General features: G+C 35.2%; 1 protein-coding gene across 1 annotated transcript in view; it reads left to right on the forward strand.

The window, feature by feature from the left end:
- Positions 1 to 16,685, forward strand: part of LOC118733988 (homeotic protein ocelliless-like) — a 65,816-nt gene that overhangs the window by 25,119 nt on the left and 24,012 nt on the right. Inside the window, exons 2-3 of the mRNA XM_036463654.1 lie at positions 833 to 1,071; positions 13,624 to 13,778. Of these exons, the coding sequence (XP_036319547.1) occupies positions 891 to 1,071; positions 13,624 to 13,778 (336 nt within the window). The 5' untranslated portion in view covers positions 833 to 890. The remainder of the gene's footprint in view (positions 1 to 832; positions 1,072 to 13,623; positions 13,779 to 16,685) is intronic.

The raw sequence follows: 16,685 nt of genomic DNA on the forward strand, positions 1-16,685 counted from the left end.
TACATTGCTGTTAACATATTTCGTACCCTCAATACTGTGTCTGCCTATTCGATTCGCATGCAATTCCCTACCTACAAATACACCTCTGTTTGTAGTTTTTCTTTTTTTTCCCGAAAATATGCTTTTTGTTTTGTCAGATCGTTTTCACGTTTCATTGCATTCAAATGCATTGGTGGTTTATTGCCTTTTTCTTCGATGCATTAGCCGAAACTCAACTCAACAACTTTCGTCGCCCGAAATCAGTCAGCACTCTTCGCATCATCACCATCACCATCCGCATCCTCATCATCATCATTGCCGATTATCAGCAGCAGCTATTAGGCATACTCGTAACCATATACTCGACCCCAAATTACATGCTCACGCGCACACGTAAATTAATAACACATCTGCCTGAAATTTAAATTTATGAATACCCATATTGTAACGACTAAACCAACAACAACGCCGGCAGCGACAACTTAAACGGTGAGTATTTGAAGATATTCGTCACTCACTAGCAATGCAAGTAGAAATAATCGAGTGAGCGACCACCCCTTGTGCAGTTGTCTATACACTATACAAAATAGTGTAGGAAAGGGATCCATTTATTTACACACGCAAATCCCGACGGGTGGCCACTTTTGTTAGCCATTGTTAGCACTCGTATGTTGCCATTTTTGTGGCCAATACTAGGAGTGCCATACTTTGTAAATATATCTAATAAGTATAAGTATTTTGAAATCAAGACGTTAATTACATATCAACTTTAATTTTCTTCGAGTAAATACTACTTCCTCTCCCTTGTTTACACCATATTCTGATCACATATCTGTTTTATTTTTCTCTTTAGACCTTCAACTGCTAACCCATCAGACGTCACAGTGGCTCTACACTCAACAGAAGCCTTAATGGCTGCGGGTTTCTTGAAATCCGGCGATTTGGGTCCACATCCGCACAGCTATGGCGGCCCACATCCACATCATTCGGTGCCGCATGGGCCGCTGCCGCCAGGAATGCCAATGCCTTCGCTTGGACCCTTCGGATTACCCCACGGCTTAGAAGCTGTTGGGTTCTCCCAAGGTATGTGGGGTAAATATCGAACTAATTTTGGTAGAAAATCGTAGCTTGAATTAAAAAAAAAGCGAAATGTGTGGCAGGCAAATTGTACTAATGTAGAACTTCTATGAGACTAAAGGCTTGTGTGTTAATGTAGAATGATGGTCTGCACCGCATAATACTTTTACGGTCTCGTTAGTACGCTTTTCTTGTCTGAAAGGAATGCTATATTATGTACATATTTTTATTTTATTTATATACATACACATGTACATACATATCGACGCGTTTGCGCAAAATTATCGTATCGTACAAAAACCAAATCTTACAGGAAAGTACTTTTTGTATTTTTCTCTGCTTTGGCTAGCACCATCAATACCAAAGTTTAGATAGTTTAGATTTGCTGAGATAAATGAGAAATATAACTAAACGCAAGGCTTTTTTGTAGGATGGTCTCTACGTTATAATTTCTTAGCCCATATGATAATTTCGTCCACAAGAAAAAAATCATTGTCACATACGATAAAATTTACAGTCAATTTTTGGGGTAGCTATTTGGATTCAAGCCGTAATATTTGAACAGCTGATGCGTTATGGGTTGTAAAACAAAGTTGCATCAAAAAGTGAATTTCGTAAAAAATGTAACATACGATAATTTTGTGCGAAAAGGGTTGCTATATAATTTAATTTAGTTTCTCCCGTCGACGCTTTAGGTTTTTTTAGAGCAAAATCTGTATAATCATAAGATTTTCGTAATTTTTTGTTGTTGAACACAAGTTTTATATTTAGTTTAGTTTTCCTATTACTAGTAGTAACTTCGCTTAAAAGCAGCTCAAGAATTAATTAAACGTAACTCAAGTATACATTTTTAAATGCAGCTTAAGTTAAACTTAAGGGAGCACAGCTTTGCATAAATATGCACTATGAACATTTGAGGGTATGTACACCCTCTCCAGAATTTGATAACATCGAAAAAAGAAGACAGTGGTTTTTTAATTTGAAATCGGTTAATATTTAACCATGCCGACGCACAGTGGTCGATTTGGCTGTTCTAGCGTAACGAAATTAATTATTCAAAATATAAAGAAAATTTCACAAAATTAGAAATTTTATATGTGTAATATTAATCTAAAAACGAACAAAGTTAAACAGTTTTCTTTTTTATTTTTAAAATAATTATTAAAAAACATTTTTTTTTAATTCAACAATTGTATTGAGGCCGTTTTTAATGAAAATTTTTGCGGAAAAAAAGTATCAATTTACATTTTGGTAGAAGTTATGGCTATTTCAGAGATCACCACATCTCATCAGACATCTTCAACTCTGATTCGATCCAACGCGACCCCAGCCGCCATAGCCAGCAGTCTACCATATTGTTTTTATTTTTTAATTTTTTTACTTTATTCTTGCTATTTGTAAATATTGAATATTTAGAAAAACATGTACTTGGAGTCAGTTCTCCGAATCCGAATCGGAATTTTCTGATTGTTAAGGATAATAGAAAAGGTTATTCTGCGATTCCCTGCCAAAAAAAGTTCATTGCTGCAGTTATTTAATGAAGTTTCGTACAAACTTGTTATGACTGGACCCGAAGATGCTAATAACAAGTTCATCAAATCCTCCCTTGCATTTAAGCGCGAATTTTTGCCAGTATGTTTAAGCCGAAAATTTCGCAAATCTTTATTTCTGGCTTCCAAGGCTTCTTCCGACATCATGTCTCTCGGTAGTGGTACACTTTCAATAACATGAATTGAATCAATATCTTGTGTACTTTGTGGTATCCAATACATATTCGCGAAAGCTGTCGGTGTTTATTGAATATCCAGAGACCATACAGCGCAAAAATTAGGCCAAGTATTTTTATTAATTCGTGGCTTACTCCGGTTATTTGAGCAGACAATTGACAATTAAAAAAAAACCTCCGAGCCGTGTTACCACAATTAGTGTTGCCAGAATATTGCATTGGAATATCTACCATTAATGCCATTTCTATCCTGAACTTGTCTTGGACGGCTGCTTTTCGTTGATCGGCTATGCTCTTATCTGCCATTTTTTAATCGGTAGCCGAAATAACCTATGTGTAACCAGAGTTGGGCAAAATTTATTCGAATGACGAATAACAAATGAATAAATTGTTTTTCTTGCATTGGCCAACGCGAAAAATCTTATCAGGTGCCGCGAAACCAAAGGGAATGGGCTAGTATTCTTGATAAAATAGTAACCAGAATTCAGCTAACTCACAATCCTTGACAATAGAAATAAAAGTAAAAGGTGGCTCAATGTGTTAAAAATGAGTTTTTATTCATTATTTAAAATAACGAATAAATTATTCGCAGATAACTTATTCGTGAATAAATTGCTTGCGAATAATTTATTCGTTATTTTATTCGTTATTTTAAATAATGAATTACATTACGGATAAAATTTTATTCGAATAATTATCTAAATAACAATTTATTCGAATAATGCCCAACTCTGTGTGTAACAAACATTCAAAGCAACGAATCCAACTATGCAAGGTATCCAGTGTCAAGCCACAAAAAAAAACAAGTTCGTGTCTTAAGTCTTTCGTTGCCACTATTTACACAATTATCTTTGTTCTTTTTTGATTAATTTTAATATTCAAACATTTAAAACTAATCGAACAATATGACAAAGATTTTTTTCTGGTTTCCATTTTTCGCGAATAGTTCAGAGAAAATGTGTTCCCGTTTCGTTCTGTGTCAGAAAGTACTTCAGATTTTATTTCCCAAATTGTTTTTCGAGAGAAAGTTCCTCAGACTTTTGTTCCCGTTTTGTTCTATGCCAAAACTTTCCGGAAACTGTTGTTCTCATTTTGTTCTCTTAGAAATATTCCTGAAAGTATTATTCCCATTCTGTTCTCATTGACAACGATACACAGGGTTTTGTTCTTATATAATTCCCGTTCTCAGAAGTTTTGCTTTTATTTCGGTTGTAATTTTGAAGCGTTTTTGAGAACGAAACTACGAGAACGGTATTTATTTTAGCCATATAATATGCAAGACCTCTGTGTTGTAATCTCGGCCTTGGCAACCTACTTATTAGGGACGTGGTCACGGTATTGATCTCTAGTATTTTTCTTATATGGAAAATTGACTACAAAGCTGGAAACTAAAAGACGATGCCATAGAACACAATATTAAATATGTACTTCCTACTGAAATTCATTTGATATTTAATTCTTACTCAAAATTTTTCCTCATACCTAGACTTTACCCCCGCGTTCATATTACTCAGACCAAAGCATCGCATTAGAGGTATTCATCATATCGAAAGAAAATTGTGTGTGTATTTCTGCTTTCTTCATATTTCATAATCAAACCTAAACCAGATTACGAACTCCCCAACTTGACACCATCTCAAAGCCGAAAATGTCCATTAATGCCTTAGAAATTCTAAAAATGCATACCTAGTTAAAAATTAGCCACCTTTTTTTTTATTTATTTAACATTTCGGTCGTGCCGCACACTCCCTCTCAACTTTCACAAAAAATGCATATCATTCTCAAGATTAAATAATTTAGATATCCCACAATTTCCTTTCGTCATACAACAAGCAATCAGGTGCATTAACCCGTAAAATTATATACAAATTGGCTGTGCTCGCATCGACACACACCGCATCGCCGCCACAATGAACCGTTTGAAAAGTTATGAAGAAAGAAAGACACATTAACACAAATATTGAACCAAAACTGATTTGACATCACCACATTCCAGACACCAGAACAATCACAAATACAAATACACAACTAAACAACAACAACAGATAAAAGGCAAACACAACAAATAAGAAAAAATAAGAACAAACCTCACCTTACAAACGAAATTTTATTGAGTTTTATTGAAGTGAAAAAATTTTGAAAATCATGCTTGCATTGTAATGCATTTCTGGGGAAGAATGAAGTCGAAATCAGAAGACAAAAAAATTAAAATAATAATAAGCAATATCTACATAGCGCGACCGAAAAAAAACAAACACATGATCCATGCAGCGGAAGAAACTCTTCAATATGTTCTATATGTACATGAAATCAATGGAAGCAAGACCAACAAGAGAAGAACCAAGCAGACAGTCAGTCGACCAGCCAACCAGCCAGCCAGTCAACCAGCCATCCCTGCATTCATTTATCGACCAAGTCAAGTGTAGTGAAACTGATTCGCAATGAAATTGAGATGCGTTCGAGTACCGCGATCGCTTGCTCCTTCTTAGCTTCGATGAATGAAGCTGCATGCTTGTTTGCATAGATGGATATTTGCAATGCACGGCATGACAAATGAGCCGGGCCAGGAGGCTCCAGTCAAAAGCTCTAACTTTGCTAGCTGTGTCGTCGTGTGCAAAACTGAGTGAATTTTGTGCTACTGATACTCCACTGATAACTCAATTTAAATAAAAATGACAAGGTGATTTCAAGTGGAAACAACACCAACCAACAAACAGATGAAGGCGACCGGCAATGCGCACGTTAACTACTGGCAGCGAAACCCTTTTGAAAACTGTGCCACAACTGTAAATGTGATGGGTGTATTTTGTCGTCACATCCTGCAAATCATTGGCGCAAGCAAAACAAAAAACAAAAAAAATCAATCTTACAATAATTGTTTTCAATATTTTACTCACGCCATTCACCGATCGACATCATTATCAATAATATTGTCAAAATGAATAATGAGTAGCAATCTGGGTAGGCAGCAACCAAGCCTCTGCGCGATACGCAAGTAGGCAGTGCAGAGGTGGAATTGTGTGGCAGGCAACTTTCGATGATAAACAAAAATTTTTCGTGCGCTCAAAGATAATGTACGACAAATTGTTGCAGCAAAGTGGAGAGTGCTTTCAAAAATAAAAGAAAAAAAATTTAAAAATAAATGAGCATTTCAGCAGATTTCGTGTTGCAAACGATCTACTTGCAGCGTACATAACGGTCTTATTTATGCTTGTTTTGCAGTGTTATACCTTTTTTGGATTGCCAAATTGATACTGCTGTTTGTTTTCCAAAACTCCACCCTTATAAAAAAAAACACTTTCTTTTCGCTATTTTTTAATGCACAAAAGTAGTATAAAGTTGATATAAGATGATGCAAGCTTACAGCGAATTGTTCGTGGAAACACGTTATAAAAATGCATGTCATGTGAAATAGGTACACGGCATTTCGATCAGTTTTGACTATTCTTTTGTTTGTTTGATGCTTATTAATTTTGTATCAAAATCTAGTTAATTATATAATACACACCATATGCATCACTTTGTAGAAAAATTAAACAAATTTCACAATAACAAATTCTAGAATAATAAAGTGCAAGTTTCAAGAGGCTAAGTATTCGTGGTGATTTTTGATATTTTTTTGCCGACGGTGCCATTATTTTCTTTCATATAACAAAAGTCAAACATAATAATAGCCCGTTTACATGATGCCAGTAGCAAGCCAATCCACCGAACCAGTCCAGTTACTGGCGTAATATAAACTGGAAGTGGGATGAACTCATTCCAGTACAAAGTTAATGGCAGTAACTGAAATGCCAGTATACTTTTCATGCTAGTGCTGGCATGCCAGTACGATGTAGACGGGCAATCCATTGGCATGGCAATGTTTTCAGAACCCCATACAGTGAACTGGTATGAATATCCAAATTGCTTAAAAATTGTAAAACAAATTACAAAGTAACTATTTACAATTGAATAATTAGACGATTGGGATATTATAAAGTCAGGTGAACAAATTATTTTAGTCCACAGCTTAGATACTCAAATATCTAAGTGTTAGCTAGGAACAAAAAAATGCTATAGAGATACTCTTATTCTCTTAAAATTCATGAACAAACAAATTCATGGGATTTATTCGTTTTTGTTTCCTTACCAAACTTATCCATAACTTCTTGTGTTGCTAACAATTGAATCTTTGTGAAAAATAAGTTTAACTTATTTTACTTAAGTTCACCGTTACTGTACTTTTAGTTTTACAACAAAGTTATTTTCGCGAAGCTTTCGAAGAAGTTGAAGGGATCCACGACATTCTTGCATGAACTTAGATACGAATATTGTCGTCAAGGGTCTGAGCTTGGGTATAGATATTGCAGCAAAATAAACTTCTACTTACACAATATGTGGCAGCTAATCAATAAGGTGCTTGCCACATTTAAAACTTTTCTCTGTGAAAACCGACCCCGTTAAAAGAGCATCTTTCTTAGTACTGCCGTTGGATGAGGTTGATGATAACACCTAATTGAAGTACTGATCTTTCCGAGATTTATTTAGGCAGCTGAGGCAACAATATCAACTGCCTAAAAGCTTTATCGATCCTACGAAGAACCGTTTTCAGTTACAAACTCGACCGGTATGAACCAGTGCTATGTATGTGCTCCTACAAGAATCAGAAGACTTCTCGGAGACGAGGTGTTTGAAACTTAAACTCAGCTTCATTGATTGTATTTTTTAAAAAAGAGTCCCAAAAATTCGTCATAAAAAAATCGGCATACAATTTTTGGGTACATCTTTCGGGGTTGTTGCGACCAACGGGATTTGGTGGACATGCAATAAGCTATATATTCTGGCATAACCATTTTTTTTCCATAACCAAAGTCTTTTAGACGGGTTATACATTTTAGGCCTTAAACGCCTTTCAGCAGACCATGCTGCGATTAGGAAAGGTCCTCAATTGTTGTGCACCCCAATAGTATCATTCAGGAATAACTCACAGGATTCAATTATGAAAGTGTCGTTATAGTTAGATCTTTCGCAGGACTTATCAGGTAATTAATTCTGACTTGCTGACGATTATATTTATCTACTTGTGAACAAACTTTTTCAAAAAAACCTTGCTACCTATCTATTATTTTATTGTAGCAAAAAGTCAATCTACAACTCGCACTTCGACCAATACTTAATCCCATATTCTGTCAGCGGCACTTTAATCGAAACTGCATTTTTTATTTAGCTTATTACATAGCCACCCTGTATGTAGCGGCCATTTTCCATGGCAGCTGCAACTGCAACTGCAATTGAATTAATAAATTCACCATTTAACAATTGGGCTTGAAATAGTGATCAACGTATATATCTACGTACATCAAGTGTGTACATATGTATGTACTCTCATATGTAAAAGCAATGACTTTCACATTAAGTACATTAGAGCACAGGATTTCTCCATTACAAAATTCAAAAGGTCGCACCCTCTCGCGAACAACAATATTTTGCACTTTTGCTTTTTTGTGCAACGGAGACACTGTCATAGCGAGATCGTTAAACAAAAGTATAAAAAAATACTGTAGGTATAACCAGCTGGACGCGAAGCGGGAGAAAAGGGTGTGCGTTCATCAAAAAATAAATAAAAATAAAAAAATAAAAATACTACCAACAAAAAATGTCGAATAGCTGAGATGTAACGCGTAATTTCCCCTAAAATAAGCACAACCAGCGGTAACAGCCACAGCAAAGGACATAAAAGGACACGCACACATGTAAACGCATTCCCATCCTTACCGATTGAGAACAATAGCCGAACGGCTTAGGACTCGCTTTCGCTGTGCCTGGACAATAGAGATTGGGCGCAGCATAACATAGACGCACAGGAACATACGCAGTTACCTACAATTTACGCTTGTCGTATAAATTCGTCTATGTAGGTACATACATGTGTAATATAGTAAATACTATGTACATGTGTTGGTATATAACATCTTCCTTGCCAACCTTTTCCATAGCTGTTCTCGGGTGCGCTCGTGTACCACCACCCGATCAACAGAGTAGACAGACTTGCGTGTTAGACAGCAACCCTGCAATCGTACGGATATGTAGGTAGGTATGTATCTAGGTACCTACAGTATCGGTCATATCTATAGCACGCCATTTCAAAGTGATATTGTGTGCCACTTATATTTATTTATTAATTTTTAAGAATTTTCAATTAAAATTTGGTTCATTCTCAGACAAACCCCATATATACCCAAGTTTAACAATTTGTAGAAAACTTCAAAAAAGTGCAACAAAATTTCACCTAAATTTCAAACTTTTTTCTCGGAAGTGCTATAATTTTTTTGAGTACACAGTTTTTTAGCCCCTGCAATTTTAGTCTGATAATGTGCAAATTTCAAGTGGCTACTAATTACCGTTAATTTTTTAGAATTTTTTTTGTCGCATTGGCTTCCATATAATGAATAAACTCAATTTATTTGTATATGGAAGAAAACCGCAACATCTTTGGCGAAAAAAATTCTATAAAATCAACGGTTACCTTTAGCCACTTGAAACTTGCACATTATCAGACTAAAATTGATTGGGCTATAAAACTGTGTATTCAGAAAAAAGTTTGAAATTTATATGAAAATTTGTTGCACTTTTTTGTAGTATTCTACAAATTGTTAAACTTGGGTTTATATGGGTTTTGTTAGAGAAAGAACTATATTTTAATTGAAAATTCTTAAAAATAAATAAATAAACATAAGTGGCACACAGTATCACTTTGAAATGGTGTGCTATAGATATGACCGATACTGTATGTAAATAAGTATGTATATACCGAATAGTACCTTTCTTCTAACATCCTAATGGGGGTTGGAAAATATGTAATGCTCTTAGACAATGGGGGGTTGAAAATCGAGGAGGCATTATTCAGGCTCTGTAAAATAAGTACACATGTTTTATGCGTATACCACATACATATGTATGTACTGTTTAAAAGATTTCTATGGCGAATTTGTGCATGTGTTATTGATATTATGTACTTATTTATAGCATAGTATTCTACATATGTACGCACATACATATGTACTATATACACGGTGACCATTCGTACCGATTTTGGCGGGACAGTACCGATTTTGAGAAAATTGTCCCGCTGAATATTTTTTAAAAGACGGGACTATAAGTGTCTCGATTTTTCATATTTGTACCGATTAAGTCCCGATCTTCAAAGTTTTATCAAAATTTTGAGATTTTTAAATATTTTTCTTAGAAACTTTCTGAGTATGCAGTTTTGTAGCTCATTCAATTCTAGTAAAACGAAGTGCAAATCTGGTAAATTTGTTTGTGGAAGGTGATGGCCATTTTCCCCGTACAAAAAAATTGTCGAACATACTTTTGTGGAAGAAAATGCGCGAAGAAAAAATTGCCTAAAATCAACGGTAAGTCCAAGCTATGCACTTTGTTATACTAAAATTAGATGAGCAACAAAATTGCATGCTCAAAAGAATTCTAAAAATCTGATTAAAAGGTTTACAATTTTTATCAACATTTGTCAAAATTGTAAATGTTGTACAAAATTTGAAATCTTTATTTACAGTTTTTTTTTAGATATTTTATATTAGATATTATATATTTTCATAAAAAGGTCATAAACATTTTTTAAATATAGAAAAGTAGCCAACACTTTCTAAAATGTATTTTCCCTATTTATATTCTTGCCACCGTATATATTGTGTGTACATATTTTTGAGTTCAGTTCTTTTGCTCTTTGCTTTGTCTTAAATAAAACTGTATTAAGAGATGTTATGCCTTTTTATTCTAAAAACAAAATTGTATGTTCGGATTCGATGCTTTACAAGTGTCCCGATTTTGTTCCAGAGAAATCTGGTCATCGTAACTATATACCATGCATTTGAAATTTAAGAAAACATAAATTTTTTAAAAACTATATAATTCAGCACTCAATAAGCTAACTGGGGAGATTTGTAAGTAAACTTTGTCAATAAACTATTTGAGGCAGTCGCTCCGTCGCTCTCGACATGGCAAATCACCAATGCACTAGATGAAAAGCCATCTTGATTTCAGATTAATACAAACCTGAGTTGGATTTGATGCTTTAGAGGCTTTTGTACGAGTGATAATTTATGTGACATTCCTTTAACTTAGGCAGAGTGGGATTGTGGCCAAAAAATTAAAAATTAAAAATTGTGTATATATAAGGGAAGTACATGCGAGAAAAAAGTGGTGGAGATTTGAATTAATGGTGGTGTATTTGCGCTTTGAATTTGTGTTCGGATGTTACTCGTAATTTTGAGATGATCATATAAGTCAACAGATTCCTGCAAATTTGCATGTAGAGAGAACACAATTTATGTTTAAGTATACTCTGAAGGATAAATAACGAAGTTAACAAAATGTATTATAAAAAACCAAACTGAAGATTAGACTAGCTTTGAACTCATTATTATAAACATATATTCGTTGCGGGCGTCCTCATCGTACCAATTCTTCTTTCGGACTAGCTGAAATCCAACTGCTTCTTTGGCGGCGGTACTTACGGGAAATGTAGTTCCACTGCTCGCGTATGTCGGTTTGTGGAAGAGTGCTCTCCGAGAGCAGGTGTGAGAGTAGAGTGGCAAATAAATTAGCGGTCTTTTGTGATTGCAGCATTTCGACATTAAAATTTCCTTGCATTTTTGTGCGCAAATTCTTTGTGGCGCAGAGGCAGGTGCGTATCTTGGATAGAAGATAGTGGTCCAAGTCGATGTTTGGCTCTCGGAGTGTGCGTATGCACATCTAAAACACTGGAAGTGTGCCTTCCGTTTATCGCAACATGCTCGACTTGGTTTCCCGTTTTTCTATCTAAAGATAGCCATGTAGCTTGATGGATCTTTTAATGCTGGAACATAGTACTACATATTACCATGTTTCGGGATTCGGCGAAGTCGATTAACCTCAGTCCGTTATCGGACGTTTCGTCGTGGATGCTGTATTTTCCGACAGTGGCGCCAAAGATCCCTTCCTTGCCCACCTTGGCATTAAAATCGCAAGGCAGAATTTTTATATCGTGTCGGGAGACACGGGCATTATAACTTTGTTCACATAACGGCCAAAGCGAATCGAGACAGATATAGAGAAATATATTAATAAATGATCAGAATGAAGAAAGAAATCGATTAAACGATGACTGTCTGTCCATCTGTGCACACGATAACTCGAGTAAAAATTGATATATCTTAACGAAACTATAACTTCGTAGGTATGTGTACTCCTTTTTAGCGTAGGACGGATGGTATTGAAAATTGGCAAAATCGGACAATAACCACGCCCACATCCCATAGAACGATAATTCAGAAATTTTCGATAAATCAGTAAATACGGAAGCTAATGTATTCAAAATTTATGTTTGCAATAATTCTTTAACAAAAAACACGTTTATGATAAAATTTTGGAAATGGGTCCCTTTATGACCACATATGTATGTATATCTCGGTAACCGTTCCGTCAGTGTGTACCGAAATCAGTACAATTTTTGTACTTGCCATATAAAAGCAAAACGTTAAAAATCATTGAAATTATGACCACTTTTCACATAACGGTAAATTTTAGAAACGCTTGAAACTTCGATATTTTGAAATCTAAGTACGCTAATTTACTCAAAATTTATACTGACAATAATCGCTTGATAATAAGTAACATTATTATAGAATTTTGGAAAATGGGCGTGATACCGCCCACATATAACTACAGTAGTAACTCGATTCTTGCACATAATGAAAACCAGGCTCGGTGCAAGTTTCGAGGTAGGCGCAAGCACTGAGTTTTTATTTTCCATATAAAATAAAAGGCACTTACTCGTATATACTGGCAAACATGAACTTTTTTAGAAATCATTTTCTTGTGTTTAATATTTCAATTCAAAACACTTACGTTCATTCAAAAGGCTTAAGTTCAATCCATACATAAAAGTAGACAAATATGTACATATGTACACATGTATTTCAAGTGGAATTAAAGAAATTTAGAATTTAGCTCGCTTGTTCAGTACTACGCAGCTTCTGAGTCTCCGGAGCGTCACAATATCGTCAAAAGAAGCATTGCTTTGCTCCACCAAACTTTTAAAAATACTGCAGCATAAAACGACGGGACTTCCCTGAACTTCATTCAGTATAAGGGCCGGTTGTTTAATGTCTGGTTAACACAAATTGGAGGTATAAGCTCCGGTTAAATACAACGGCTGCTTTATAGATCACATGGTATATGCATCATGTCGAAATCGTCGACAATAATGTTCAACTGGGAGGTAGTGATAACCAGACATTGAATCACCGACCCTAAGAGAACGTTAACAAAAGCAGCATAAAACGACGAGACTTCCCCGAACTTTATTCAGTCTAAGAAAACGTATACAACAGCAGTAAGGCCAAAGTATCGAGTTCAAATTTTTGGATGTCACAGTCCTAAGTACGTAATGGAAAATATTTCTATGTTGCAAGAATCGGGGTGTGCAAGTACCAAGTATGTGCAAGAATCAAGCTACTACTGTATATAAGTTTATCTTAACTGAACATACTATCGAAATTTTTATAAATAGGGTTAAAACCGCTCTGCTTACCAAGTAACGGTAATTTTCAGAAAGGTGAAAAACTATATTTAGTACTTGCACCGGGTTTTTAATGTAATTTTTTATTTTTACTTGTTATATTTAAGTTAAGCTAGTTGAACTGCTCTCACTTTCTGCTGCACTTTTTTTGCTGATAAAAACTTTGTATGTCGTACAAGTATCAAAACATTGAAAAAGCATTTCTTGCCACACATCATCGCATCGATAGGCAAACATATTTAAATACAAGAACAGCTATACTAATTCCAATCGTCCACAGGTGTGAATACAAGAAAGCAAAGACGTGAACGAACAACATTTACGCGCGCCCAACTGGATGTGCTGGAGGCGTTATTCGGCAAGACCCGCTACCCGGACATCTTTATGCGAGAGGAAGTTGCGCTGAAAATCAATCTACCCGAATCCAGAGTGCAGGTAAGCTAACTAATCTAAAGCTTAAGTAGAAGATACATACAAAAGTTTAGCTTAAGCGTGATGTAACTGTAATGCATGAATACCCACAAAAGCAAATAGGCATTTAAGAAATAAGTGCATACATACATACGTACGAACACAAGTGAATGCAGTTAAAGATTTGAAGCATAAAAACATATGTTTGTATATATGTGGCATTAACATGTTTGCTTATAGCGGGTGTAATCACACTGCTATGCGCCTAGAAGCAGGCAACGCCATCAAGCATTTAATGTCATAATCTAACGACTTTTCATTGTTTGAACGAATGTGAGCGCGCACTCACATACGGTAATTATTCATTTGTAACGCATTTTGCCTTCTGCGGGCCAAAAGCAAATAATTTCCGACAATTACGTTAATGTCAAAAATCCGGAAAATCCATTGGGTAAACAAGGCAACCGTACGCACAACTTTAGACATCTTCGTACAAACATAATTACATACATACATATGTTTGCATATAAATATGTATTAGTATGAGTTGGCTGTGTTTGCATATGCTGGTGGCTGTTAGCTCTTGGCAGAGTTGGCAAAATGTTAAAAACAAATCGTGCGCCACTGACGCGCTAATTTTTACAATTTCACTTCAACCCTTCAGTCCCGCTCTCCACGTACGCACTCTGTTCTTGCTGGAGCAGCTAAATGCTGCTGCATATCCTGCTGTGCAAATACCGCGTCAGCAAACATACGCATATCCGATGACAGAAGCGATTCATGCGTTCCCAGCCTGCTTGGCGGCGAAATGCGATTTATGCCACTGTCCATTGTGAATTTTGGTAGCCGAAAGCTACAAATTGAATGACAGCAAACGAAAATCTGCGTTGGGATCGGTGACAGCAGCGATTGTTTTTGGATGCTATTCCTGGTCTGATTGTGTTTGTGTGATGACAGATTTTGCTTGTGTACTTTTATATGGCAAGCAACCCTCTATGAGCCCATGGAGTAGTTTTTGTGGCAGGGTGCTTTGATGCTGCAGCAGGGCTGTTCAGTTGTTTCCTTTCGTTTTTGGGCTTGTTTGTTTAGTTGTTTACACAGAAACGTTGACAAATTTCTGCTAACAATAATATAAATAGTACACTGTTAGAAAAATTGCACAAATTGTGCGTTGGCGTCTTCAAAGCAGCGAAAGATGGAACGGACCAAGTTACAAGTGGCTAAACAATCGCGTTGATTTTTAATAATTTTTTTGGTGGCGATTTTTTTAAATATCTAACAAGTACAAATTTTAAAAATGGTGTTGACTTTCAAAACGTCAACATCAATTGCATACTCAAAAATGTTCTAAAGTATCGCAGTTTTAAATTTTGATCAATCTTTGTTGAATTTTCCTGAATTCCTAAATTTTGTATAAGGCTTGGTTTTGGTGAAAGCTTGGACAATACGGGTATAGAAAAATAACAAAAAAAAATTTACTTGAAAAACTTTTTGAATAATAATATAAAAAAAATAGCAACACGTGCACACTTGTTTGAGTCACTGTATTAGCTTACGAATTAGAAAAAAAATTCTTTTGTTTGTGGTGTAAACAGTGGTCGGGACTATTGAAATTCGACTCTGCAGTAAAACACTCTCGAAATCAGTGTAAAAACCAAAATTTCTGTAGTACATAGATTTGCATTTTTTATTTTCGTTTTCATGCGGAACATGAATTTGAAAATTTTATGAAAAAGAATCAATGTCAACATACATACATTCATACTATCAATATTTAGCCCGCACTGAAATTAAAGTGCCTAAAAGCTAATAAGGCAGAGAAGGACAGAAAAAATTTCAATCTAGCGCTAAAATAGCTAAAGACGAAAAACCGTAGTATACAGCTCTCAAAAAAATCTGAAGAATTTTGTTTATTTCTATTACTCGGAAAAGCGCTGTGCCTTTGCTGTAAATCTTGTTGAAGGAGTAAATACACGAGACAATATCATTAGAGCAAAAACAGCAATTACGTGTATTTTGTTGTTGCTTCTGGTATCTAAAGTATAAAAAAAAAAATATTTTACTTTTTTGAATATCATAATGGGTGTGTGAAATATGTGTATATAAACAAAAATTTAAATAAAAATATTACAAATTGGTGCTACATCCTTTCTTTATAAATTTGTTTTATTCCAGAAGCATCAACACATCGTTTTTAGGGGGGGACCAATAACACTATGCGACAGTCAAAATCGGGATGGGATGAAACCAACGGGAAATGTTATATCGGTCAAAAACAAGTTATACGTGTCCCGGCGTTACGCTGGGTCACGTCTAGGAATCGAGATATTTATATAACTATCATATAGGGGAAATTGTCACCTTTGGTGGTCTTTTTTTGATATAACTCGAGAACCACTAGTCCGATTTTGCTCAAACAAATTTAAAAAAATTAAAAATTGCAATTCCTTTAATCTGTTCATATAACGTTTTTCTATATAATCAACAGTTTTGCCGGTAAAAATAAATGTATGAAGAAAAAAAATATTTTTTGCCTAAAATATTAAATTTTTTTAAAACTGTTGATTATATAGAAAAACGTTATATGAACAGATTAAAGGAATTGTAATTTTTAATTTTTCTAAATTTGCTTGAGCAAAATCGGACTAGTGGTTCTCGAGTTATGTCAAAAAAAGACCACCAAAGGTGACAATTTCCCCTATATGATAGTTATATATATATCTCGATTCCCCGGTAGTTTGAACCCATCCCGATCACTGACTCGTACCATTTGTCTCACAGTGTAATCAGCGTTTATGCTCCTGAGTTAGGCAAACGTTGCAAAGGCTGCCAATATATTTTGCGAATTAAGAATTTATGTGACACAAATTTATGAATATTTGACAGTTTAGAGACTGAAGAATTAAAAAAAAAAATGAAATCAGCTGCTCT

Source organism: Rhagoletis pomonella, unplaced genomic scaffold, assembly GCF_013731165.1.
Source record: "Rhagoletis pomonella isolate Grant_MI unplaced genomic scaffold, Rhpom_1.0 Rhpom_scaffold_00002, whole genome shotgun sequence".
Classification (NCBI taxonomy): Eukaryota; Metazoa; Arthropoda; class Insecta; order Diptera; family Tephritidae; genus Rhagoletis; species Rhagoletis pomonella.